This window comes from Bombus vancouverensis, chromosome 1, assembly GCF_051014615.1.
Source record: "Bombus vancouverensis nearcticus chromosome 1, iyBomVanc1_principal, whole genome shotgun sequence".
In the NCBI taxonomy this organism is placed as follows: Eukaryota; Metazoa; Arthropoda; class Insecta; order Hymenoptera; family Apidae; genus Bombus; species Bombus vancouverensis.
In genome coordinates this window covers 14346009-14373116 of record NC_134911.1, presented here as the reverse complement: position 1 = coordinate 14373116, position 27108 = coordinate 14346009, and the positions used below count along the sequence as shown (strand labels likewise).

At 31.9% G+C, this 27108-nt stretch overlaps 7 protein-coding genes across 18 annotated transcripts in view; 4 read left to right on the top strand and 3 right to left on the bottom strand.

The window, feature by feature from the left end:
* Positions 1-7228, bottom strand: part of step (cytohesin steppke) — a 60316-nt gene extending 53088 nt beyond the window's left edge. Inside the window, exons 1-2 of one of the 2 annotated variants that reach the window (XM_033328010.2) lie at positions 7063-7228; positions 3581-3654 (exon numbers count right to left, since the gene is read on the bottom strand). In XM_033328010.2, coding sequence (XP_033183901.1) covers positions 3581-3654; positions 7063-7141 — 153 coding nt within the window. In that variant the 5' untranslated portion in view covers positions 7142-7228. Of the gene's footprint in view, positions 1-3580; positions 3655-4421; positions 4558-7062 lie in introns of those variants that run through there. The other variant, XM_076620225.1, reaches the window with a different exon arrangement.
* LOC117153713 (lactosylceramide 4-alpha-galactosyltransferase-like) lies at positions 2350-14655 on the top strand. Of its 6 annotated transcripts, none has more exons than XM_076620263.1 (8): positions 2355-2480; positions 2556-2714; positions 8806-8919; positions 9155-9807; positions 10051-10235; positions 11400-11790; positions 12646-12856; positions 13274-14655. In XM_076620263.1, the coding sequence occupies exons 5-8, from the start codon at positions 10055-10057 to the stop codon at positions 13541-13543; spliced, it is 1053 nt and encodes a 350-aa protein (XP_076476378.1). In that variant the 5' UTR covers positions 2355-2480; positions 2556-2714; positions 8806-8919; positions 9155-9807; positions 10051-10054; the 3' UTR covers positions 13544-14655. The 6 variants fall into 6 exon arrangements, with proteins under 6 accessions (XP_076476392.1, XP_076476378.1, XP_033183907.1 ...); XM_033328016.2 differs by having other exon boundaries at positions 9944-10235; XM_076620268.1 differs by lacking the exon at positions 9155-9807.
* Positions 14656-15376: 721 nt separating this feature from the next.
* On the top strand, positions 15377-17443 carry Srp54 (splicing regulatory protein 54). Its single transcript, XM_033327174.2, has 3 exons — positions 15377-15491; positions 15569-15996; positions 16090-17443. Exons 1-3 carry the CDS (start codon positions 15484-15486, stop codon positions 17229-17231), a joined length of 1578 nt encoding a protein of 525 aa, XP_033183065.1. The 5' UTR covers positions 15377-15483; the 3' UTR covers positions 17232-17443.
* A 487-nt stretch (positions 17444-17930) lies between these two features.
* TSG101 (tumor susceptibility gene 101) lies at positions 17931-20759 on the top strand. Of its 4 annotated transcripts, none has more exons than XM_033327177.2 (9): positions 17931-18127; positions 18290-18365; positions 18467-18551; positions 18681-18746; positions 18822-18985; positions 19067-19187; positions 19281-19510; positions 19581-19936; positions 20008-20759. In XM_033327177.2, the coding sequence occupies exons 2-9, from the start codon at positions 18312-18314 to the stop codon at positions 20192-20194; spliced, it is 1263 nt and encodes a 420-aa protein (XP_033183068.1). In that variant the 5' UTR covers positions 17931-18127; positions 18290-18311; the 3' UTR covers positions 20195-20759. The 4 variants fall into 4 exon arrangements, with proteins under 4 accessions (XP_033183068.1, XP_076476360.1, XP_076476355.1 ...); XM_076620245.1 differs by having other exon boundaries at positions 17932-18110; positions 18191-18365; XM_076620240.1 differs by having other exon boundaries at positions 17932-18127; positions 18191-18365.
* kud (oligosaccharyltransferase subunit 5 kud) lies at positions 20531-21862 on the bottom strand. The gene is made up of 3 exons (XM_033327183.2): positions 21594-21862; positions 20924-21163; positions 20531-20839 (listed from the first exon to the last, which is right to left on the bottom strand). Exons 1-2 carry the CDS (start codon positions 21594-21596, stop codon positions 20924-20926), a joined length of 243 nt encoding a protein of 80 aa, XP_033183074.1. The 5' UTR covers positions 21597-21862; the 3' UTR covers positions 20531-20839.
* A 136-nt stretch (positions 21863-21998) lies between these two features.
* Positions 21999-25785, top strand: LOC117153281 (uncharacterized). Of its 2 annotated transcripts, none has more exons than XM_076620252.1 (4): positions 21999-22057; positions 23025-23225; positions 23316-23907; positions 24043-25785. In XM_076620252.1, the coding sequence occupies exons 1-4, from the start codon at positions 22022-22024 to the stop codon at positions 24309-24311; spliced, it is 1098 nt and encodes a 365-aa protein (XP_076476367.1). In that variant the 5' UTR covers positions 21999-22021; the 3' UTR covers positions 24312-25785. The 2 variants fall into 2 exon arrangements, with proteins under 2 accessions (XP_076476367.1, XP_033183071.1); XM_033327180.2 differs by lacking the exon at positions 21999-22057 and adding an exon at positions 22526-22546.
* LOC117153282 (transmembrane protein 208) lies at positions 25211-26661 on the bottom strand. Of its 2 annotated transcripts, none has more exons than XM_076620283.1 (5): positions 26374-26661; positions 26010-26180; positions 25803-25939; positions 25616-25700; positions 25211-25450 (listed from the first exon to the last, which is right to left on the bottom strand). In XM_076620283.1, exons 1-5 carry the CDS (start codon positions 26377-26379, stop codon positions 25316-25318), a joined length of 534 nt encoding a protein of 177 aa, XP_076476398.1. In that variant the 5' UTR covers positions 26380-26661; the 3' UTR covers positions 25211-25315. The 2 variants fall into 2 exon arrangements, with proteins under 2 accessions (XP_076476398.1, XP_033183073.1); XM_033327182.2 differs by having other exon boundaries at positions 26028-26180; positions 26374-26652.
* Positions 26662-27108: the final 447 nt, after the last annotated feature.

Genomic DNA, 27108 nt, shown 5'->3' with positions numbered 1-27108 from the left:
TCCCTTCGTAATGAGTTTCCCTTACAAAGCACTCCGACGTCTATTCAATTTCCTCGGTGTTATAGATCTTCCTCCCTCGAGAAATAACGGTTTGCCGCGCGGTAAGTGCAAAGGAAACGTATAAGAAGTCTATTGTTACCGACAGAAGAGGACAGGAGAAGCACAGGTAAGCCAGACTGAATAAGAAAAGAAACTATCTATGATCTATATCATGGGTTTTGGTTCTTTAAAGTGTAACGTTAAGTAACTGCTGCCAACGAATCGGCTCTTTCTATTCCCTAATAAACTTCCTTTTAGTTGACTCGTATGACATTACGATTCGATCAACTCGTGGTAGTTTGACCAATTTTCGTATCATGCAATCTTTCCCTTTTTCTAAAAACCGCTTTTCTGTCTACGAAATCTGGCATAACAATGTGCTTATAACAACATTACAGTTTTCTTCGTAATTAGAACTTAGAATTAATTTCAGAAAATACTTAATCCTCGTCTTCTGATTCCTTAAATATTCAGCAACAATACAACAAACAAACAAAAAAAATAAAAGTAATGAAAAAACGATAAAGAAACTCAAAAAATCGAAGAGTTTCTTCGAGTATAGGATGAAAGAAGCGTGGAGGATTTTCCTGAGCGAGACTAAGGGCGGTTCAGAGCGCAGCTATCGAAGAGGTCTAAGCTCGATCCCAAGATCCTCTTTCCATAGATGGACCCGTGGGGGATAAAAAAAGCACCTGACCAGTCTTTACCCGAGACTCGTCTGCGGACGAGGACTCCCGCTCCCTCGGAACCTATGTCTACCATGGAGGACACAATGAGAACACGGTGCGCGCACAACAACAGCAGGTTGCGCGTCCATTTAAAAGGAGAAACGTAGGTACAATGCACTCCGCGTAACAAAACGGACGTCCACATAGACACGGAGAAACGCGACGAGCTGTTCTGAGCCGATGTTCGATGAGCGTCTATCTCGCTAAATAGTTCAAGCTGTTGTTAAACAACCGTTTATAGGAAAAACCTATGTGTTCGACCAGGAACGCTTAATCGCATAGAGTAAGTTTCTTTCTCTCTCTCTCTTTTTCAATTAACAAATAAAACACAGTCCAGGTTAAAATTATGAAAATCGCATCTTAATTTTTCCTGATTTGGTATTTAATTTAACGATCATTGAATGTTTGGTCAATTTATCGTTTGCGAAAATACATCGTTTGAAACATGTAGAATGTACCGAGTTTCCAACATACGGTAAAACACTACTCATTCGAACGAAATATTTTCTTTTCACCATTACTCAAAATATATATATACAGGGTGGTTGGTAATTGATGGTACAAGCGGAAATGGGGCGATTCTACGCGAAAAAGGAAGTCGAAAATATAGAATAAAAATTTTTTTTTAATTTTTTTTTTAATTTTTCCATCGAGACAACGATCTACAGTGAGATCCGTTATAACGAGACACGATAAAGTGCACGCGTACCGAGCGAAAATTCAAAGTAGATTTTCTCGAAAACAAAGCCTCGAACGAAAAATTTTTATTCTATATTTTCGACTTCTTTTTTCGCGTAGAATCACGCCCTTTCCGCTTGTACCATCAGTTGTACTTGTACCAACCACCCTGTATATGTTTCGCGAGTTACATATTTTCACTTTATCATTTTAATTATAATTCTGTCGGAAGGTGGTAAATTCAAAAAGCAAACGACCTGTTCAGACTTCCAACTCACTGTTTTCTATCCGTCGAAAATTCCCAGACTACGACAACAGCTGACGATACATCGAGAAGACCCCGAGACACCTGGCCAAGGTACGAGGCATGGCAAAAGTCGATGGATATCTTTCCCCGGAAATATACGAATATTTCACAGCCCCAAGCTCCCTTTTCATTCGTCCCCTTATCGCGATTATTATTGAAAGAAACACTTCGGAACGGAGCACGAATTACCGATGAAGCAAAACTGATAGTGACAAGTGAGATCATTTCTTGTTTATTACGATAAGAGAGCCAGTTGAGAAACTGAATCGTTGTTCTAACGCGGTCACGTTTATTGTTCGTGATAATGCACAGCATCAGCTTCCGTAGGCTAACTGTAATAAACGTAACAAGGGCACGATACATCGGACATGCGATTTTTTTTTTTAACGAGTTCGAAATTCGTTTGATTCGTTGCCAGCAAAATTCGCTTCTTACAAAAGATACAACTTGCGCGACGAAAATTACCAAATGGTAACTATATGAAATACGTACGAGGACGAAGGTTGTTAGTGAAAAAATATCTTAAGACCGATTTAGTATTAATATCGATTGGCAGTTTGCTCGCTGTAGCCACTGACGTTTACCAATAGAATCTACGACTTCCTATATATATGACAAAACATATTGTTTTTCCGAGTGCAATCTGTTTTTAAGATTAATCAGTAGCTTCTTTGCGTTGATGTTAATGTATGTCAATGTGAGTGAAACAATAATACGTTTTGCTACTTGTACGTATGTTAACATTTCCTATCCATTCCTTTAGTTGCTGAACAAGCGGCGATCAGTATCCTTTCTGTTTGTAGTGTTTTCTTCCGATACTTCTATCTTCTACTTCTATATCATTATTGTGCTATTGTTGAGTTATTGTTGCCTCGTACAGAACTATTTTGTATAAGACGTTTCTTCTGCACGGTAAAATACGTCGAATAAAACACTTTACTTCTTGGAGCAATAGTAGAAAGGTAAGAAGGATAATAGAAAATTTACTTAGATTAAATAGAAGAAAATTGAAAAAGTTTCTTAAACGGTGAATATAAGTAAATTTGTGCGAAAAGAAATTGATTATTCTTTATCAATAAACCGTAACAGAAAAAGACTCAAGCCCGTTAACTCCTGAAGGAGTTCAACAATGTTATTATATATCATCATCGTATCATCATATACTATACAGGGTGGTTGATAACTGGTGGTACAAGCGGAAAGGGGGTGATTCTACGCGAAAAAAGAAGTCGAAAATATAGAATAAAATTTTTTTTTTTTTTTAATTTTTCCATCGAGACAACGATCTACAGTGAGATCCGTTATAACGTGCCGCACGTGTACCGAGCGAAAATTCAAAGTCGATTTTCTCGAAAACAAAGCCTCGAACGAAAAATTTGTATTCTATATTTTCGACTTCTTTTTTCGCGTAGAATCACCCCCTTTCCGCTTGTACCGCCAGTTACCAACCACCCTGTATATTTACTTTCAAGTTTCATTGAGGATGCATCATTATTACAGAATTAAACGCAAAATGGGAATAGGAGTATTATTATATAGTAAAAATTATCGACGTCGAATATTTTCCCATTAAATATCTCAGCTTGGTAACATAGCCAAAAAATCGAATAAACTAGGTCTCGATAGGGCACGTTCTTCGCGGGCAAACAAATAACACGAACGGATAACAAGCAGAACGATAGAAATATTGTAAAATTTCGGTACGCGAGATATCGGATAAAATTGTGAAAAATTCTTTCTCACGACACCGTTTCGCTTATACAGGCAGAGTCGCTAGAACAGAATCGCGAAGAAGAAGAGGGCAAGAGAAACAGGGCAATTGACTCACTTGTATCTCGAGTAGCAGCTCCGTCTTCTTTCGCCTGATGTCTATTAGAATCTTCTGGTGTTCTGGCGTCAATTCTGCGCAACAAAAAAGAGCAATCTTATTACGTGCACTTTCTTTTGCTATGCAACTGTGATATGTAATTTGTTCGCGTAAACGTTTTACATTAGCGGCAAAGTAACACAGTTCGGCAAATGTTGCATTTCCATTGTTTCGAAGAAAATCAGTTATAAAATTAAATCAATATCAACGCACGTTCGTCGATGAAAAAATACCAAAAATTTAGTAGATTCCAGATCGTGTCATCCTTGTCGTAAACTACGTGGAAAAAGAAAATGTACTTTGTACTTTGAGGAAACTAATTACAAAGAAGATTACGGCTTTCCTATCGTATTTAGTCCAGACAAAGAAGCAACGAAAATTGTCTAGTAACGCTAGAATCATCGAATTCGTCAGAATGGTGAATTTTGCATATTTTATGTTCGCAATTATTACACTTAGATAGTAATACTTAGGTACTATTTTTTCCAAAGGATTTATTAGAAATACTATCCAACGTTTTCAAATCAAATTAATATCTTCTTTTGCTCGTTTACACGATACCTTTGATAGATTCGAGCATTCGTTTGAGAATCGAAGATTCATTTACAACGAACACAGGAACGTGATTATGACATTACATAAACGACTGTTTATTTTTACCATATCACTTTGGTTGTAATTTTATTAATAGCACTCTAAGTACGTGGTATATTTAGATACACCTTACGAGCGTTTTGTTCTAACGTCAATTTATACTAAACCGTTGAATGACAGATTTGCTTGTTACTCACGAACGACTTACACGTGCTCCATTCTTCGGTCTCGTAGCGTGTCGGCGTACAAAAGGGAGACAGAAGCTCGATTGCGAATCAATTAAACAAACAGATACGAACGATTAATAATTGATCGTGAACTTGATTGGACGACAACCGGTCTCGATTGGAGCAGCGTTCGAACACAATAGCGCATCCTCGATGCCAGTCAGGCCGAGGAAGGGGCCTCATTAGAAGCAATTTAACGACAGATCTAAAAATAGGTCTTTCGAATTAAGGCTGGGGTCGTGGTACACGCACTGAATAAACGCAAATAGGATTAGACTTCGAAGGGGAACAAGTGGCAAATAAGTAGCTTTTATTATAAAAACCTTGAACCGCTTTTTGCAAAACTTTCATCTATTGTCATCGAAATCATACGTGCTGCTATATCTTTTTTCATTTCGTCATCGTTCGAGCGATGTTTGTAGCTGAACGATATGCGAGTAATTGACCGTTGCCCAAATTATAATGTTTTTATTATACAGGGTGGTTGGTAACTGGTGGTACAAGCGGAAAGAGGGTGATTCTACGCAAAAAAAGAAGTCGAAAATATAGAATACAAATTTTTCGTTTGAGGCTTTGTTTTCGAGAAAATCGACTTTGAATTTTCGTTCGGTACGCGCGCGGTACGTTATAACGGATCTCACTGTAGATCGTTGTCTCTATGGAAAAATTTAAGAAAAAAAAATTTTTATTCTATATTTTCTACTTCTTTTTTTGCGTAGAATCACCCTCTTTCCGCTTGTACCACCAATTACCTACCACCCTGTATATATTTTTTTATTAGAAACACTTATGTATACTGTACGCGAAAAACGAATATGTTGCTTCACTAATGCAGGATCATTATAATAGATTGACATTATTCGTTATATTCTTAGGATACTTTCGTCCCTATAATTAGCACTCCAGTCATGCGTGTGTAAGATCAATGCATACAATCACGTAACAGTAGACACGCATTCTTCATCGCATCGATCGTTTTTAAAAAAAGAATGAGCAATAAGACGAGATATCGATCACAGAGGATTGATAAAAATATAAGGATGTATCGTATATAAGTAACTTCGTATCGAATTGAAATTACACAGAATTCATTGACACATCGTTTTTAGCTAAAACAATTTTCCAAAGTTTTGAAATATCGTTTTATGCTTCTTTACTTGTCTAGTCGAATAGAAGGTCGTTCAACTTGTTAATCGTACCGTAATTACGGGACACCTTGTACAAGTGAATAGTATTACTAACGACGACGCTCGAACAATTTAAATGCTACGGCAAAAATACTACCACTAGAATCTCAAAGCGTTAACCTTTAAGCATCACGAACTTAGGTTGCGCTTCTTCCTTCGAACGTTAGGCGCGTACCCGTTATAATTTAAGCCCTAATAAAAAGGAACAAAAATCGAGCGATTAAACGATGGTGCAGAAGAGAAATTTCAAAGAAGTAACATACCGTGATAAATTTGAATCGGAATGACACGATCATAGGGATAATAAAACGCGAATGAGTGTCGGAAGTTAATAAGGTGACTGTGGCGTATAATTTGCTCGTTTCCCGAGTGAGCGTAAACATGAAAATACAACAGAAGAACGACGGAGGGAGGAGAAAAGGAGAAGGAAATGGTGCACCGCGTTTCATACGCCATTCATAATGCGTTCTGCCACCTGCGCTACGTCGCAAGGGTACCGTATGATCCCGTGTCTCGACCTCCGCGCGAGGTTATGTAATTCGAACGGGTACGCTAACCTCTTCCTTTCGCGCGACGAACGGAAAGTCGCGCCGTTCGGATTAGGCTAGGTTACGTGGTCGAGCGGAACAATTAGAAACTGTTGCTTCGTCGATGGCACGAGGAACGTATAACGGGGTCGATAGTCGTGTTTCACAAATCAGAAAGGGTCTCATAGATCCTATTTGCAATACCGTTAACTCTCGATACAATACCTTCGATGGATACCATAACATTAAGAAACCATCTCGTCGCCGATCTTGATACTACGATCCGTGATTGTCAGCAACATTAACGACGCTGCAGCGATAACAGTACTATCGTATTTCCAACGAGATTGGGACCGTCCCAACGCGTGTAGGTATAACACGCGATACGACGTTTTGCGTAATCGTGTGAATCACCAAGATATTTTGTTTCAAGATGCGCGAATGTAAACAAAAAAGATATCGAAACGACGAATGCATGGAAAGGTCTCTTTTTTTCTCACGTACTGTACAATATCGATCGCTAATGGGTATAAAATTGTTTCCGCGAGATTCCCGAATTCCAGTAAATCTCTTGCTCGGTCGCTCAATCTTCTTTGCTCTGTCTCTCTCTTTAATGCTACGAGAAGCTGCATTTTTGTTGACAGATGGAAGGTACACGTTCAAAAAATTTCGAACGTTTTATAACTCTTTATCAGACAGTTAGATGCTACGAGACGAGAATCAGAGTTGAACGAATCCCTTAGATTTTCTCGAGGAAAAGAAAATTTCGTTTTGTTTACGGGATGTACACAATGGAAAAGTAGAAAGAGAGAGAGAGCGCGTGCGCTCTGACAGGGAAAACCTAGATTTTTGCCAGGTTGCTACGTACATAGAGACAGATAAATTAGGCTTATTGAAAATGTTCTTACCCGTTGTGCCGAACTGGTCGAGCTGGTGAGCACCAGAATTTACTCCCGCACCCCCCAGACCGTCCAGATCCTGCCACATTTCCGAAAACACGCACTTTCCGGACACACGCACGCACAGAATCACCCACCTTCACTCAAGCGGCGCCATTTTCACTGTGTACTGATTACTCTCGGCTTATACGATCTAAGCGCCCTCCTCGATGTCGTAGATCAATCTTCAACTAATAGCACGGCGGCGTTTATTTTTTATCGACGATTGCGTAATTGAAAACTATTGCACAAAAAGTCAGTTAAAAATAATTTCACTCGTTCTACATATTTATGAAACGACCAGCTCTATTTTACTGTAGACATTTACAAAATAAATATACTGTCACATATTTATTTTTGAAGAAAGGAAAAGGTATAAAACACTATTTGCTGAATTTGCAGATGAAAATAAGATCGATATTTCCAAATATATTACAGTAGAAGAATTAGACAAAATTATGTATAACTTTAAGCCCAGACGAAATACAAAATAAACATGACTTGTTATGTAAATTTCTTTTCTTAACCACATACTGCTTTGTCAACATATGTTAAGGAAGATCATGCATTTACCAATCTCCATTGTTGCCCCTGAATTTATCGCAACCATTACACAATTACAATTGCATATAGAATCTGTAGTACATAATCAATACACCATTATTGTACACTCGTATATTCATGTAATATTAATGTTATATATAATTATGAATTGTATTTGCCATAATTCACAGACTATACGAGTTCCAAAAATATTAAGGTAATTTTTTATAAATTTTCGCTAATATTAAGCGCAATTAAAAAACTATTGTAAAACAAATACAACAATCAAATTTACTTCCAGCTTTTTTGTTAATTGATGATTATCAGAAACTACCACTTTTTACATTTATGTGACTCATTATTATTTGGCATGTCGCAAATTATATTCCAAAACGTAGTTTATAATTGCCGTCGACCGGAAGATGATGATATGTCTGATCTTATATCACTGTGTTATTAACCATATCCACAACACAGAGTGCGATTGACATTTGTAATAATTGCGGCATTGAACTAAGCAAAAATCGTAGAAATAGCAATTGCACGAATAGTATTGTAGCATAATAGACCATCAATTATTGTAGTCGAATAGAGCATAGCATATAATACATGTATGTGTATGTATAGGATCTAGCATATAGCGTAGCATTTACAACTGTTCATTTCCCAAGGTACGCGAATGCAAATATAATTATAATCATAAAATACAAGGTGGAATGAAAATGGTAATACAACCGGATAAGGGATGTATACTTAAATGTGGTTAATTCAGAACTAAACAAGTGTAAATAATCAACAACAGTTTAAACGAAATGTGAAAGTAAATAAAAAAATATGGAACGATAGTTTTTCATAAGATGTTTCGTTTTTTCGAGAAAAATAAATTTAGAAATGTATCATGTACGTATATCAGATCAATTCGTGATTAAACATATTCAAACTTCATTTTCTTGAAAATAAGGCCTTGAATGGGAAGATATTATTTAACATCATTTAATATTTTTAACTTATTTTCGCATGTATATATGCCGATTGCTTAGTCATACGTAGTTGATATCCAATCAAGTTACATAAAATATATTCGTAAAGTTTTTAACTCGATTTTTTCAGAAACGAAGCTACATATAAGAAAATTTTATTCTACCCTTTTTAATTATGTTTCCATGTTAGAATCACCCCGAGGCCTGTTGGACTATGATTTCCGACCCACCCTGTATAGAGAGGAACAAGCCCTTTATAATTAGTTTTTGATTTCTGAAAACATCCAGGGAAATTACTAAAGAAGTAGGTATTACAATAAATTTAAAACTATGTCTTTCAACAATATGAACATCTAGAGGCTCTAAAATCTATTAGCTGTCAATAAGATTCTATCAATATTATTTATCAACAAGTAAAGAATAGTAATTAAGGAAATCCATAATAGATTTTGAAAAATGACTAAAAACATAAATTATAACAGAGATGACCGATACAATAGCACGATACAATTTGCAAAAGATAATTCACAATTTTCTAGTTATCTGCAGACAAAGAATCTCCGTCTTCAGCAAAATGTTGATCGCGCAATGTACGTTTAGGTTTCATTTCGCATGCGCGCGACCACCAGTTCGACCACGTACAGACGATAGACGTGTTACTCGCGTACAGTATCGAGCAAAGAAATATAAATACGAAATTGTTAATTTACTGGCAAAATTGTCTCTACGATCGTTACGACAGCCTTGAATAATAACTTAAACCTATACGTTACACATGATGGAAACGTTTACATTCTAAAGTTTCACATATTTTATTCATACGTCCAGTGTATCAGTGAATGACAACCTTCATATTTTTTTTCGCAATGACAAGGAAAGAATAGAAAAAAATATTTGACTGAAAATTTTCTGGAAAAGTGCTGGGAGATGAATGTTTATTGGCAGAGTGTCGTTAGTGTAGCCAGCCAAAAATGATGTGTATTGACGAAAGTAATCAAGTAGTTTTAGTAGTGTTTGTGGAAAAAAGCCAATTACTTCGATACAAGTGTACGACGTTATGTTCCTTGAACGATACGCGCAGAACAAGCAGAACGACAGAATCAATCCCCGGTTTATTGATTCTGTGAGATGAACTAATTCGAAAAGAGGACAGGGGCTAGAGCTGTTACTACTCAACTCGTTGAGTAACCAGGTACACGGATTTCGACCAATTGCAATTCTTTCAAAATATTTTTTTACTCGTCGCCTATTAAACTAATCTTTCTATCATATCAAAAATAAAACTACGTTGCTTGATTCAATATTAAGAAAGTTATTCTGTTTTGAAGGGTGTACGGAGACCTTTTTGACTAGTTATACGCATATACACTAATGTTGCTGACCACTCAGCATAACTAGTAAAACTATTATAAGTTGTAATCGGCTGTCATTCAAGGAAAATGAAAAAGAGGTTTGTCCTCGGCTTCCTGTGCACCATCGTAATTTTCATCCTGATGATTTCCACCGATAACGATTTCATTCAACACATATCACCGTTCGTGATTGGTGTTTGGAACGACATCACGTGTTACGAAGAAGAAGGCGCGCCGGATGGCCTTCCGGATTTTGATCCGCAGTTAGGTTAGTTAAATTTAATTTATCTTATTTAATTACGATCATCCCTTGTAATTGATATTGCTTACCTTATGATACATGTAACAACTGCCTTACTACAAATCATCTATTTCATAATATTCCAATGAAACATCTCTACGGTGTTTCTAATCGGAACAACCAATCTTACACACATTTTATCTCTTCCTGTGAATTGCGTCGATTGAAGTGTATTTATATACGTACGTCGTTGTTTCTTTGGTGCAAGAAGGCAACTCGGAAGAATTTTGGATGCATTTTTTTTCATTCTCTGTATGTTTGCCTTAGCTTATCGCAGAAGACTGACTCATCAGCCAAACTCGTGAAGCTAAAGAGCAGGTCCTGGGTGGGTGGAGCTAATTTTGCTTCAAAAATTAGACAAAGTTGATTAGGATCGGACCATCCCTTCTAAGGCATTATGTAACAACGCAACTTTCTCCCTACTTACATGGGAGGCGGGGGATCATTAACTAATTGTAAGACATTTTTCAGGCTAGCAAAATTGCGCTTGTGCCTCGCTATTCATCTTCTTGAGGCTAGATAGCTGGCGTTGATAGTGCTTGACTCAATAAACAAATGTTTTTGTCCAAGGACGAAATACAAATTCCAATGTAAATTTGTCTTCTTTCTCTACAAGATAAAAATCATATAACTTCAAGATAAGAATTGTCTAATCGGTAGTTATTTCCGTAACATAATTAATACCTTAAAAAGTGTTCAAGATTTAATGTAAAATTTCGAGGGAAGTATTATCGCGAATTATTATGAAATTATCATTGAAAGAAGAAGAATTTTCAATTAATATTTCAATAATATTTTTCACCATGTTATTCTTTGTTGTTATGTAGACGTGCCTGGTACACCCAAATGCTTCAAGCTAATTGTTTTAATTTAAATCCCTCGTGATACTAAAAAAACCAAACATTAATGATATATCTCATACTCCTAATATGATCACCTAAATTGATAATAACAATTTAGAGCGTGTCTATACAATCACGTGATTAACATTTTAAATGAAAAATAACCGATGCTTTTTACTATATCTTATCATTTATATTGTTTTAAGACTGCTTATCAGGATCTTTTACCATTTTACTAGCAAATTTTGTAACCGTATAACTATATATCCTTTATACTAATCGACAACAGATAAACCAATGACGGATAGAAATATCTTCTTCCACGAGACATCCTGCTTCGACAAAGATGGTTTGGTGCTGAACGCTCGTCAAGCATGTGCCGTCGAATCCGCGGCCAAAATGAATCCAAGTATGAACGTGTATTTGCTGTTCATCTCCCCTTCGAAGATTTCGGATCAATCAAGAGAAATGTTCAATCAACTGCAAACCTATTCGAACGTTCGGATCAGGCATATTAAACCTGAAAAATACATGAGGGACACGCCTCTGCATCTATGGTATAGTAGTGGCATATTGAAAAAAAGTTATTGGCCAAGAAGTCATATGTCAGATATTCTCAGATATCTGACCCTTTGGAAATATGGAGGAATATATTTGGATCTGGATGTTGTTGTCATCGCGTAAGCGCAATTATATAGCACTGTTAAATATCTACTTGTTAAATATTTATTGTCAGTGAGTTTATAATAACGTGACTCTAAATTCATGTTCATATATTCTGCTAACTGTAAAATGACAAATTCATGAGAATATTGAGAAATCCGTCATGAGTATATTTCGTGTAAATATTATTCACGAAAGAGGAAGTTTCCATTGTATAGGCTCTATGGGTGTGCAAAGTCCCAAAAATGTCGGGATCCCGGTGTTCGAGACGGTTCAGGAAGAGATCGTTTCGGGTTGGATGAATACCGAAAGTATCTCGGAGATTGAAAATCTCGAGATTCCCGAGAATCTCGAGAACTAGTTTTGTTTAATACGACCATGGTTTCGATTAGAATTGATTCTATGAATTCATGAATTCGATAGAAATTGAAGGTGGCTTCGTTATTCTGCATATTTATCGTCATTTTATATGTTTTAAAATCGAAAGGAAGGAAACTTATTTTGTGAAAGAAGTTTGAAATTACTGCAAATGTATATCGGATTTTCGAAATTTTTGGGAATCCCAAGATTCTCAAGCCCCGAAATTGCTTCTAAATCCGTCTCAATCCTGAAAAGATTTTTCGGCCCGACCCGTCTCAATATTTTCGGTATCTCGCGCATCCCTATTAATCTCGTATTAAGTGTAGTAGAGTTGTGAGTTGCTTGCTATTTGCGTACTTGCTACACTAAACAAGAGGAATGCTTTGTTTATTTATGTACTTTACATGTAAAAAAACAAGGAAATCATGCATGTTTTCATGGATTCTGATAGATTACAATATTTATAATTACAAAATCAATCAATAATATATTGTACGAAACGCTTGTGTCAGATCCCTCGAACGTTTAACAAATTTTGCTGGTGCCGAAGACTGGAAAAATGTTGCTGCCGGTGTTATGGGATTTGACGTTACAGAGTTGGGTCGTCGTATGGCAGATGCCTGCATTCGCGATATGCGAGCGAACTTCCGAGGTGACGTCTGGGGTAACAATGGTCCTGGTGTGATCACTAGAACGTTGCAAAAACTCTGTTCAACTAAATACGTGAGTACAATAATTTGATACTTGTACAACAATTTGATTCGTTGAAAAGTATTATTTTTTTACGACGGCATTGAAATAAATTAATATATACGCTATAACGTAAAGTGGGATAAGTATCGAATACGAATTTTATTCTTCAAAGTAATAATATATATATTATATATATTGATATATGTATTAATAATATATAAATGAACGAAGTCAGCAGATCTAAATATGATATTCAGGAAAATTGATAATTTATCTTTATTACATATTGCGTACTATGCTATTATATTATATGTAGTTAGAAAATAATGATTATACGATACGGGAAACTTCTTCAATATTTTGTTAAATGTACAAGATTCGATATTTCAAATTATTCGTTGATTTAACTTTGAAGAAACGAATATATAACATTTTATCTTCTCCCAGGTTCGTGACATGACAACAAGTCGGTGTCATGGCTTTAAAGTTTTCTCTCCATCGACCTTTTATCCGATCCATTACGAGAAATGGAAGATATATTTTGAAACAAAGGACAAGAACACAACGATGCAGATCGTGGACAAGGCGATGGCCATTCACGTGTGGAATAAATTCAGCAAATTCGAAAAAGTGGACGTAAATAACGATGTTCCGTACGTGATCATCGCGAGAAAACATTGTCCAAAGATTTTTAACAATTGTGGAAAGATATTTTAAAGAATAGAAGTGAATCTAAACAAAATATCTTCTACATTATGTCTTGTATGTATGTACATAATTTTTTACAATAACAAACTCTATGCTTTGTAGTTTGTACACCACTTCTTATCTAAATGGCCAATACGGGTGCTTATACTCATATTTTTCTTAAAATATTGGTAAAAGATGATGCAGTTCAATCAACGACCGTAGTCAGATGCAAAATTTATTGAAGAGCAGATTATTACAATATCAAAGACCAAATTCAGGAAAAAAAAAGTAAAAACAAATAATATACATGTATACATATTGTATATCATATCTATCAAATCTATACATATCCTGCATCTAGTTACGTATCTATGGATAATAAGAGACTACAGTTTTAATCGTATCAAACCTTTGTTAAAATATCCACTATTAAATCAAGAAACTTTAGTAGAACGCGAGAAATGACGTTATTTATGAACTATATAAAAATGATTGAGACATTCGATATAATCATAAAAATTCAGATAGGTACATATGTATAATAACTATGTAAACCTGAAAAAGTCTTTCAATCTTTAAAAAACGCTGATATGTACTGTGAAACATTCTTCCGCTGACGCGATTATATATTTTTGCATACCCTCTTCAAGCAGCATTATCTCATCTTTTATTAACAAGCTAAGAAAAAGTTGAAGAGAAATGAAAATGTATCAAAAATCGCACTTGAAAGGAAAATACGAGCATACGTTAATTGATAACAAGGAAATACATATCAGAAATATGTACTGCTCAAGAGCGAATGAATGTAAAAATGAACATTTCTAACATTGAAATATGCGAATTTAAGGTCTAAAAAAAGAGAATGTTTATATTATATAAATGAATGTTTGATGACGTCGAATTGACTGCCTTGTGAACACCCTGTTAATGAACACAGTGTTTGTTCGTGTTCCTATGTACATAATATGTATTTATATAATTCATGAATTATTATTATGCAAATACAAAAATCTTATTATGCACCCGTTTTGAAGGTTTTATGTGTTTTGTATGCATTTACAACTATTTGCATACCCCGGTTGTATGTTGAGAAAGAAATAAAAAATATTGAACCCTTATACATGAAAAGATAATACAAACTTTTATTAATTCCGTGTATAACCTCGAAAATGAAAAAGATATTATACATATGTCGTATCACATAAATAAGTAGTTAATTGTGCGCAATAATAAGATACGTGAAATAAATGATTCGATAGTGAATATTTGCATCTTTACATTTTTAGTTACATCCATTTATAGATAGGCAATGAAACTATACTCTCCTCTGTTTACATATACTGTAAAATATAATGCTGTTTTTATATTGACAGATAAAGCTATTAAAACTATTAAATTTGCATAATTAATTAATTATCGAGGTTTTGTAAGAGTAAAATAAATTCTATACACTGATATTAAGACAGATTAAGATTAATTAAACTACTATGTGCTTACATACATAAATTTCATTTTCATTTCCGTACGATATATGCGAGCTGCGATTACGGCTACATGTACACAAGTGTAATGTTAGGATAGGTATGTATTGTATAGCGTGATATTTCATAAATGTATATATAAATTATATATATATATATATATATATATATATATATATATATATATATATACACACATATATATACCATACACATTCCAAATGTATATGCATAAACTGGACTTTTAGATTTAAAAAACGGATATTTTTCAAATAAAGTTGTAGAAATATATAAATTATTACAAAATATCTATAAACATCTGTTATCGACTAATGATAAATCTTCCTAAGGATAAGCTACATGAAAAACATCTAGAATTTTATAGTTCATGCCCCCAACGTCGCTATGAAATTGTCGAGAAAACGCAAAGAATGTACGAGTTATATAGAATGAAAGAATACTACAACGTTGGAACCTTAATCTGATATGAAAAAGTAAAAAACACATAACTAATATCATGTTCGTCCATTTTTTGCCGTAATGTATCAATTAAATTAATTTTTTCGCGTAGCGTGTACAATTCGTTCGCATGCAGAATTAGTATTGAAGCCGTATCCTTCAGAAACCTAACCTCTTTCGAGTATATTAAAGAGATTTTTTACAAAATTGAGAAAAGAATGGCGGTTGGATCTACAAAAGTAGTACAGGTGACAAATATTGCACCTCAAGCGACAAAAGATCAAATGCAAACTTTATTCGGGTACCTCGGAAAGATAGAAGATATTAGATTATATCCTACTATACGGGACGTTGCAGTACCTGTTCAATCTCGTATTTGCTACATAAAATTTCACGATCAGGGATGCGTTGCAGTTGCTCAACATATGACAAACACTGTTTTTATTGATCGTGCATTGATTGTAATACCTTACCAGAATGGAGACATTCCAGATGAACAAAGAGCCCTTGAATTGACAAATAATGGTACAGTTGTTCCAGGTAAACATTAATGATAATCAAATTTTTATCTTATATCATCCTTCCGTAAACTTCATTTTCAGTTCTATATATGTATATAATTTTTATTCATAGGTCTTTATCCTTCTGAGCCCAAATTGCCACCAAATGTTGTAAATGCAATAGAAGGGATTCCTCCAAATCATGTTATTACCACTATGGATCCAAAATTAGAGGCAAACGGATTACCACCTTATCCACATTTACCTGGCCATTTAGATAGCAGAAGGATTGAAGAAATAAGAAGAACACTTGTCCTTGCCAATTTAGATCCTTCTGTGACAACAGACCACTTACTAGATTTTTTCAGTAATAACAATGTTGAAGTGAAGTATTTACGCATGTGTACTAGAGATTCAGATACAGAGCACTATGCATTAGTAGAACTCTCTGAACAAGCTGCTGTAGTTTCTGCATTATTATTGAATGGAAAGCTGCTTATGGACAGACCAATTAAAATTTATCATTCGACTCAAGCAATAGCAAAACCTGAAGCAAAAAGTAATGAAGCAGCACAAAAAGAAATAGAAGAAGCTATGTCCCGGGTAAAGGAAGCTCACAATTTAATTTCAGCTGCAATAGATCCAATGATCGGAATGCTGTCAAAGGACAAACGAAGCCGTAGCGGTTCTCGTAGCCGAAAATCTCGGTCGAGATCAAGAGGACGTAGTAGACGGTCCAGATCGCGCAAAAGATCACGTTCTCGTCACAGACGTTCACGATCACGTCATCGACGAAGATCAAGATCTCGTTCGAAACGTTCTCGTTCTAAAGATCGTAGACGAAAGTCACCTTCTCGTAGAAGAAGTAGCTCTCGTGGCCGACATCGTTCCCGCTCCAGATCTCGACGTTCTCGATCACGTAGATCAAGATCTAAATCCAAAGATCGCAAAAAAAGATCTCCTCGTCGAAGGAGCCGTTCTCGATCTCGAAGTAAACGTTCAAAATCCAAGTCTAGACGGTCAAGATCTAAATCTAAGTCCAGATCCTCGAAATCAAAGTATTCAGAAAAATCGAGAGATAAAGACAAAGATAGAAGAAGCAAAGATAAATCGGATAATGGCAAAAAGAATGAGGGTGACAAGGTTGATAAAGAAAAGAGCGAAAAAAAATCTAGTAAAGAAAAGAAATCTGACAAAGAATCAAAATCTGAAGAAAAAAATAGAAATACATCCGAAAATAACGAAACAAAGGAGAAGATAGAGTCTGAAACTTAAATCTTGATAAATTACGGTCTATAAAAGTTTATTTACAACTCTCAATCATTTTGTTATTTTAATGTTACGATATATCGTAATGTATCGATCAATAAAAAATATAAGAATATAATACCGAAGATTCTTCTAGCTTATATGTACGGAAACAGTGTACATATTAATACAATTGTAATAACATAAATGATGAATACATCTTTATTACTATATTTTAATTCCTTATCTAACTTCTAAAAAATTTGGTAATGAATAATTAATAAATACAGTTATTCTATATTTAATCTTCCTTTTATCGTTTTAAATATTTATAAACTATATTAGTTAAGCAAGATTTGATTGTTGTAAACATTTGACATAATACATACATTTTTTTAACTTTTATAATAATATAAAAGATGTTTAAACCATAAACATAAACAACTGCAAATTATCAAAAGTAGTAATTATCAAATTTGTATTGTTTCAGAAATATTTCTTATCTAACAGTTTCTTCTCGTTAAAATATTCTCTTTATCATTCATAGATTCATAAAAAATGTCCTCATTTTTTAAAATTTTATATTATAACTCTTCTTATTGTATGTGGCAATAAATAACAAGGAATTTAACATATTCTTAGTTTTTCTCTTTGTGTGATTTTAAAATGTCCGGTATACATATATCCGGGGGCAGCACTAACTCGTTATTGAGGAGTCGATGATTATTGCAACCTCCTTTCAATAATTTTCTCTGTTCCTTGATTCAAAGTATGTAACAAGTAATACCGAATCATGGTATTGTAATGTTCAAGACACTTTAAGTGACAGACGAATGAATCAACTCAGTTTATTTACTTACAAATTGTAGCAGTAGAAAAAATTAAACAACATTTCATTATATGCATGTAAGGTTGACAGTAATGTAAGTCTGAAGCTTTCAAATACGTATAACGAAAGATAACACGGTAATATAATTGCTCCGTAGAATATTCATTGTTAAGAAATTTTGATATTTAACATCGGTAGAAAATCATTCGTACTTTAAAGAGAAAAGCGTCGGTTTATTTATCTTTCTTATATTCAGTAATTCTAAAATACGAGGTTAGATGGTGAAAATGACATCTCTAGATGAAGGGAAAATAAAGCAAAGCTTATCGAAGGTGTGTACTGTATATTTTTTTGGAGTATATACATATATTTTTAATATTATTTCTAATACATACACTTCAATGATATTTATAAAATGTATCTTATCTTTAAGTATCAAAATGCTGACATCACTAAGAAACATGTCATGAAAGTTTTGAGTCTTTATAAGGGTCTAAAATATAATGTAGAACCATTTGGTAAGTGTAAGAAATGTATCTTCTTTAAAAAAGAATGTATTTATTTCCAACTTTATAATAACATATAAAAATAAATATAAGAAACATGAATTCATTAATTTATTGCTAATGTATTTTATCTTATAACAGTATTTAATGATGGATCACGCAAAGAATTGTTTAATTTGCAAGGAACAATACCTGTCTCTTTTAAAGGTGATATAATTAGATACTTCTGTAAAAAGCAATTGAAAAAGTACAAAACAAATTTTTATGTTATATTGATTTTAGGTACCTATTACAACATTCCTATATGTATATGGTTAATGGATACACATCCTAATAATGCACCTATGTGCTATGTTAAGCCTACTGCTGATATGGACATTAAAGTGAGCATGTTTGTTGATCATAATGGGAAAATTTATTTACCATATCTTCATGATTGGGTGCCAGTAAGTAACTTGTATATAGTTATGTCTTATTATCCATTATCTTATGATATCATTATAGTAGTGTATCATTATTATGTTTAGCACTCATCTGATTTACTTAGTCTAATTCAAATAATGATTGTAACATTTGGAGACCAACCACCTGTTTATGCTAAACCACGACAAGGTATACAAACAAGTTCTACACCTTATCCAGTACAACGTAAGTATTTGTCATTTTTAAATATTCACATGAAAATTCTATTATTCTATTATTAAAGAAAATTCTATTATTAAAGAATACAATTTTATATAGCTTTCATGCCTGTACCTGGAAGTGGAACACATATACCTGGTTCTAATTTCCCACCATATCCACAAAATTCGCAGTATCCAGGTGGGAGTAATATTTATTCTCCATACATGTCTACTACATCTTCTGGGTTTCCATACCAGGGCTCGTACGGTTCATATGGAGGAAGTGCATCAAATTATCCATCACAGGGATGTACTGGTTCCTTTCCATATCCTCCATCAACACAGCCAGTAAGTTATAATTTTTAACAGGTAAATAATATACATTATTAGTACTCATCTCCTTTTTACAATTTTCAAGTCACCAACAGTGCCTGCCACAGCTGGTGCATCAGGTACAATTACAGAAGAACATATTAGAGCATCTTTATTGTCAGCAGTAGAAGATAAATTAAGACGAAGACTTAAAGAACAGTTCTCACAATTGGTAGCCGAGCTGGAAACGTTACGTCGAACACAACAAGAACTCACAAGCGGATTTACCCATCTTACCGACTTGTTCGAAAGATTAAAAAAAGAGAAAGCCGAACTTGAAAAAAATATAACTATACTCCAAGACAAAGAAGCTGAATTGGAAAAAGAAATTGCAAAACTTTCTGACAATCAGTCAATAGATGTTGATGAAGCTGTTACAACGATCGCACCACTTTATAAACAGTATGTATTTTTAAATAGTTATTTGTTTTCAATTCTTTTAAGTAACATTATTGTTTTTTGTACAATTGTAGAATGTTAAACGCGTTTGCGGAAGAAGCAGCCACAGAAGATGCTATATATTATTTGGGTGAAGCTTTACGTTGTGGTATCATAGATTTAGATGCATTTTTGAAACAAGTGCGACAGCTTTCACGCAGACAATTTATGCTAAGAGCACTTATGCAACGCTGTCGCCAAAAAGCGGGTTTGGCTGGTTAAACATTATACTCAATTTTTACAAAGTTACACTATTCAATATTTTATTTTATTACAAATGATGTACGCAAAACAAACTATATAAATCCCACAATAATAGAGGGATAGAGATATATGTTATAAAAAAGAAGCATCCTCGTTATAGAAATTGTATGCTATATATACAGTGATGTATTTTTGTTTCATGTTGTATACATTTTGTTCATAACAAAGGACTTGAACGTAAAACTTTTATACATAAAACTGAACAAAAAACATACACAAACACATACATATATATATATATACACACACACAAAATGAACGAATGAAGGTTTAAACAATTATACTAAAAATAAATATCTTTGTTTTACGAAATTATATTTCAAAATGTAATGTATTTAAAAATATGTAAAAAGTGTGTAGTTTTTAATTGACTTTTTTAAAACTATGGAAAGAAGTCATATACCTCAAATAGTGACTTTAGATACATATTAAAAAATATAAATGCTTGTTCACTGTGTGATAAATGTATAGATTGATCACTACATTGCACGATTTAGTAAAAATACATTGTTTTTATTCCTAATGATGTGAGATTATTATATAATTTCTTAAATGCTATTACACATAATCCTAAAATTAGTTTTTCTCATTAATCGAATCAATCTGCAATAAAAAAGTGAGGCTTATAAATATTATAAAAAATTACAGTTTAATTGTATTGACTTAAATTTTTAGAAAATAATGTACCTATACATAAATTCCAACCCAAAGGAGTAAAAATAATATACCAAAACCAGAAAATATTGCTGCTACTAGAGAGATTAATAATTCTTTAAACATGTCCCTTGTAAATTTTGTGCTAGTAACTTCATAAACAAAGAACCATGCTGTAAAGAATATTCCAATTCCTAGTAACACCACTGCCAGTAATGGAAAAATTGCAGGATTTATGGGAGAGACATATCTTGTCATAGACTCGATTTCCACCTAAAGTAAAATAACAAGATTTTATTAGGAAAACAAATAATTATTCTCATTTATTTGACATACATACAAATTTTTAAATATCTTTATGAAACCTGTTTCCAAATTTCAAAATTAAAATTAATGTAAATATAATTACAGTTTTCTATTCTCTTCAAGCAGAATAAAACTTTTTGCATGAATGATTTTATAAAAACAATATTACGTAAAACACATATAAATGTACATATTATCAATTAAATAAATATATAGTTTAATATTAATAAGTTTTGAAGATATACATCTTTGGTGAAGAAATGCTGGGAAAGGATTCCATAAAATTATAACTGTACTACAACATAAAATACCGGATTAAATATAATAAAAGGATAATAAAAAGTGACGTTACTCTATGTGATATAAATTTTCATAATAGAATAAATATTACACTCACCATTGTATCAAATATTTTGACGTGGCTTATAGGACACGTAAACTTACACGCGACTAACGACAAGTATGCAATTGTACTCTGCAAACTTCAGTATAATGCACACTTATGAACGCAGTCATATACACAGGTTTCGGCAGTCACTAGTCACTATCAATATGGAAGACAAGTTTCTCGCTTTTTCGAGGCAAACAGAGATGAGTAGACTATCTCTGTTTCTATCTGAGCATTCATAGTATGTCACACATACACAGAATAAGAACTTTCTTATCTACCATGTTGATTTTCATGATTCAATTTTCGGACGGTTTTCCCTAGGCTTCAACATATTAGTGTCGAGACCTATTTATATGATGGTGCCATAGACATAGATATATTCACAGTTTAGTATACTATAGTAATAACAAATATTAATATATTATGTCGTGAGTATGTTCATATGTTCATGGATCGTGCTTATGAAAAGAGTAAATATAAGTAAGCTACCAATAGTTAAAATATAAGTTACTCAAATTTATGAGGATAACACTAAATTCCTACTACCTAGTATTATATATCTTAAAAAGTGAATTAAATAAATAAGCAAAAAATGTTGTCATTATTGACAAACAATTTACTGATTTGTCATTTATCAGTGTTATAAAATATACCTAAAAAAATTGATTTATTAAAAATAGATTTTACGTAATGACATATTATTACATAAATTTTACATTACATATGTACTGATATGTACCGATATATTTTTTAATCGTGACATTAAAAAGAATACAGCTCTAATTTCTTAGTCATAAACCTTTTAACTCATGTTAACACTTTAAAAATTATAATAAGTAACAATTTTTAACTAGGTATAATTATATAACTGATAGTGTAATGAATTTCATATAATTTTATGAATGCTTTTTAAAAAAATGTTACTTCTCTAGCAAGCATATCTCACATATCTATCGAAGGTAACATCATTTTCATTTTCAGCTAAAATTATCTTTATCATTATTATTCGTTTAAACCAATTTTATTTTAAATTGTCTGCATAATAATTATTCTATACATATCAAAAATATATATTTAATATATGTTACACAGAATATTCTTTTTATTATCACTTATTATCAGTTTTAAACCTGCGATTATTTCGAAATCAATAGTATGTTTGTCACCATGATATGATTCATAACACATAACATAGTATTATATTTCCATTCTTTGTATTCTTTGATATCTACAGATATTTCTTGTAGGTACTATGTACAATTCTGTATATTTTAAATACTTAGATATAGTAATACTTTATAATAGTCAGGAGGAATTGAATTTTTCTTGTAATTACATAAATAATTATTAAATTTGTAGTTATTAATTTTATAATTATATATTTTATTCTTAAGCTTTAATGAAATGTGTTATTAAAGAAATTCCTATTATTTATAGATAAACATGGCAAATAATTCATTGTCAGAACAATTCTCCTTAAAGTGGAACAATTTTTCTAACAATTTAACATCTGGGTTTCTAAGTCATCTTACTGAAAATGATCTAGTTGATGTTACACTTGCAGTGGAAGGTCAATTGTTACAAGCACACAAACTGGTTCTGTCAATATGTAGTCCATACTTTAAAAATATATTTAAGGTATATAAATTATCTTTTTTACATGTTAAATATCTATATCTAAATCAGTTGTGATTGCTCAGAAAAGAACTTCTTAGAATTATTTTGTAGGAAAATCCTTGTCAACATCCAGTAATTATACTTAAGGACATGAAGTATACTGAAATTGAGTCACTATTGAAATTCATGTATCAAGGTGAAATAAATATCAATCAAGAAGATTTATCTACTTTTCTAAAAGTAGCACAAACATTACAGATAAGAGGACTCACAACAGAAGATACAAATAGCACAAAATCGTTTCCTAGTTGTGATATTCAATCAGATATTGATTGTAATATACAAAATGTTGCTCAATCAAATTTAAGTACAATAAATAGAACTTCCAAAGAAATAGAAATGATAGATAGAAGAAAGAGATCCCATGACATAACAAAAAAAAGTTACAAAAGAAAAAAACAAGATATGTCCTTAACAGCAGAAAATATTCATGATCTATCTAATGAGAAAGTGGATAATGATAATCACGAAGTTCTATTTTTGACGACTGACACAAATAATGAGACAAATGAAATTGTAGATGAGGAAGAAAATATTAATATTCCTACTATAAAAATCAATGATAATAATAAAAGCGATGATAACCCTTTGCTACCTTTTCCCTTGAATACTGAAAATTCAAGAGAAAATTCAACTCAGCAAGGTAAAGGATGTATATAGATATCAAATATATAGGTGGTTTAAGATTAACATAGAAATAATATTCTGAAATTAATAAAATTTAAAAAACTTAGTAACTAATAAAATTTAGTCTTAATATTATATTTTAACATTATAGATGTTGAACCAGTAATTTACAGGCTTTCTGCACGAGGTCGACCACAATTAGTGCATGAGGGTTATGTTTACAATTTGACTTCTCGCTCTGAGGGATTGAATAGGTCTCATTATAGGTGTGCTGAACAGCATCGTGGTTGTAAAGGTAAATGTGCGGTTATTGCAGAAAGATTTATGCCTACAGGTGTACATGATCATAATCATCCACCTGGGTATCAATCAGAACATGATTACAGAAAAAAGAAAGGTTTAGATGTAGATACTTCTTAAATCATAAATATTTTAAGCTTGTAAACAGCATTTTATCATATTCTTATTTTGTTACTGAAACTTTAGTAAAAATGAAAAGTTCTTTCCAAGTAATATTGGCATATAGTATGGCATATAACAATAATTCTTCATAGAAAAGAAGCATACAGTTAGGAAGTATTCATTTGCTGTGCAATTTTATAGTGAAAATAAAATTTAGTACATTGCAATATTGCAAAAATTGTACATTTATAACTATACATAACAGTAATATAACAAGCCAATGTGGTATATGGACCACTGTATTTCAATAAACTGTGATGCACTTTTTTGCGATATATATATATATATATATATATAAAGAAAAACAATATAAAATAGGTGATGAGTACATTCCATTTAGTATTATATTTAATTTTCATTAAAGCCAAATAAAAGTATTTAATTTATGTTACTTGTTTACATATAGACTACTATTTGTCGTGTAATAAATATAATTTGTTTTTATAAATACATATATGTGTATATATACGTATGTACATATGAAATGAATGTTTTGCTTACTTACATTTAAGTTGTATAAAAATAATTTTTTTCTAAATTATCACACAGAATAATAAATTTAGTAATATATAAAATGAATTAATCCAAAAATTAGAAATTGGACATAGAGAAGTCGTTAACGACATATAAAACATTAAAAATTATAAAAAGTTTATTTTTATATTACACTTCATAAACTTCTTTTCTTAGATACAAAAATTGCCAAAATTAATATGATAGTGTTCATAAATATTATTCAATTTGTAAAAAGTTGACCTTATAATTTATGTAAAAGTTTATAAATTTATAAGAGGACATGAAAATAATCTGTTCATAAACATAGAAAATGTAGGAAACAATGCAGGCTAAGACAAAAGTAAAATAATAAGCAGTCTTGTTGCACAATGTTGCTCAACTTTATCCTACACCCATTAAATTTTTTAATATTTATTCAAAATGCATGCTTATTTCTATTCAAAATGTTAATGCCGTCTAGCCATCTTTTTTTCCAACTTCCGTTGTTTCTTCTCACTAATCTCAGGTTGCTCTGGAGTAGAGGCAAAAAACCATGGAGCTAATATTTGTTTCCATATCATCCAACCTCCCCTGAATGGTACCTGTTGTAATAATACAAAATATTTCATAATCTATTTAAACATTTTATGTACGCTTTAACTCGAAAATCGTGAGGAAATTGTAAAAATGTTATTTTAAATTGTTTTGTAATTTATGATGAGTCAATGTACTATTTTATATTTCTATCATTTACTAAGTATACTTACAAGAAGCCATAACAACCAAAAGTAATTTGATATAAGAGAGAGTACTTGTACTCCTGAAGTTAATATAATTAAATCTTTTACATGTCTGAAATAACATTAAAATGTCATTATATTTATCAAAGCTGTTACAGTCTAATAAAGTGTTATATTATTTGAAGAAATCATTAGAATATGTTGTGATATTTACTCTGCTATACCTCCTTCCATATTAAGATCAATTCCAGAATCTAAAAGCTGTCCGGATTCTGAATATGTTGCATGTGCTATATATTTCATAAACTGATAACTTCCTATATATACAATTGCAGAAAATATGGTTAATGTCTGTAATCATAATACATAATAGAATAATATATGTTGTTATATATGTACACTTTAAAAATAAAAATAATACCTTAAATACAAAACTCACAGTTGATAATGTTGTAAAGTTAAAGAACAACATTGTAACAGTAAAATATATTCCTATTGCTCCAATTATCATATTTTGATAAAAATTTAATGTAGTTTTATTTTCTTCCACTATCTGTTTTGCACCTTTTGTTGCTGCTTTAGTTTTTTTTATCTAGAAATGTAATGAATGACTTTACCTAGTACTCATATTGTTATAAAGCAATTTTATAAAAAATGATAATTATTGATTGACTTTGTTATGCAATGACACATTACAAATCATACGGAAATAATTGCATATCCAGAATGGTTAAGATGTAAAAAAAGAGAAAAAGAACGATATTTTAAATAATAATGTAACTTACCGTCATTTTCTTAGTAAATTATAGGTACAAGTATTTAATATATTTAATCAATTAATATCTATTTAACAATCAATACATGACGTAGACAATCTCGTAAGTATTTAAAATTGCTTAGGGTTTGTTAAAGCCACGTGAAAGATGTCATATGAGGAAGTCTCTAGGTTAACATTCCATAATCTATATTTCAATACAGATACGTAAATATTAATAGTCATCATTTTTTACGATTCATAATCATTCGAAATTCGAAGTTCTAATAAATAATTGTAAAAAAGGGTTACTTTAAACTTTTTACTAAGTAATGGAAGTAATGAGTATAGAAATAATATCTTATGATTATATATTATATATATATATATATATATATATATATATATATATATATATATATATATATATATATATGTATGTATGTCTACTCGTTTAGTGGAGTTGTCGAAATTCTTTATATCCATATGAAATTGAAAGAAAATATCGATATATAATTTTCACAAAATATTTCTTATTTTTAAATTTATCTTTTTACATACAAAATTGTATTAAAAATAATACAAATTTGATTTTTACATCATTTATACAAATACACTTTTGCTTTGTTGAATATATATAAATTAAAATAAAAAAGTATTATTACTGCAACAGGAAATCTACATATGTATGTAATTATTAATGTGTGTATAATTAAAAATAATTAAGAAAAACGAATACATAGCTTTTCTATTCACTTCTTGTCAT

Bases quoted from the DNA above. Each gene is read 5' to 3' on its own strand.
- LOC117153713 (XM_076620271.1), top strand. From the start codon at position 10,055: ATGAAAAAGAGGTTTGTCCTCGGCTTCCTGTGCACCATCGTAATTTTC. The intron at 11,791-12,645 runs GTAAGCGCAATT...CGCTTGTGTCAG, and splicing joins CTGGATGTTGTTGTCATCGC to ATCCCTCGAACGTTTAACAA. The intron at 12,857-13,273 runs GTGAGTACAATA...ATCTTCTCCCAG, and splicing joins AACTCTGTTCAACTAAATAC to GTTCGTGACATGACAACAAG.
- Srp54 (XM_033327174.2), top strand. The intron at 15,997-16,089 runs GTAAACATTAAT...TTTTATTCATAG, and splicing joins TAATGGTACAGTTGTTCCAG to GTCTTTATCCTTCTGAGCCC.
- TSG101 (XM_033327177.2), top strand. From the start codon at position 18,312: ATGGTGAAAATGACATCTCTAGATGAAGGGAAAATAAAGCAAAGCTTA. The intron at 19,188-19,280 runs GTAAGTATTTGT...AATTTTATATAG, and splicing joins TACACCTTATCCAGTACAAC to CTTTCATGCCTGTACCTGGA. The intron at 19,511-19,580 runs GTAAGTTATAAT...ACAATTTTCAAG, and splicing joins ATCCTCCATCAACACAGCCA to TCACCAACAGTGCCTGCCAC.
- LOC117153281 (XM_076620252.1), top strand. From the start codon at position 22,022: ATGTTCATATGTTCATGGATCGTGCTTATGAAAAGA. The intron at 23,226-23,315 runs GTATATAAATTA...ATTATTTTGTAG, and splicing joins ACTTTAAAAATATATTTAAG to GAAAATCCTTGTCAACATCC. The intron at 23,908-24,042 runs GTAAAGGATGTA...TTAACATTATAG, and splicing joins AGAAAATTCAACTCAGCAAG to ATGTTGAACCAGTAATTTAC.
- LOC117153282 (XM_076620283.1), bottom strand. The intron at 25,940-26,009 runs GTATTATTTTTA...TTATGATTACAG, and splicing joins CTGTGAGTTTTGTATTTAAG to ACATTAACCATATTTTCTGC. The intron at 25,701-25,802 runs GTAAATATCACA...ATGTTATTTCAG, and splicing joins ATGGAAGGAGGTATAGCAGA to ACATGTAAAAGATTTAATTA.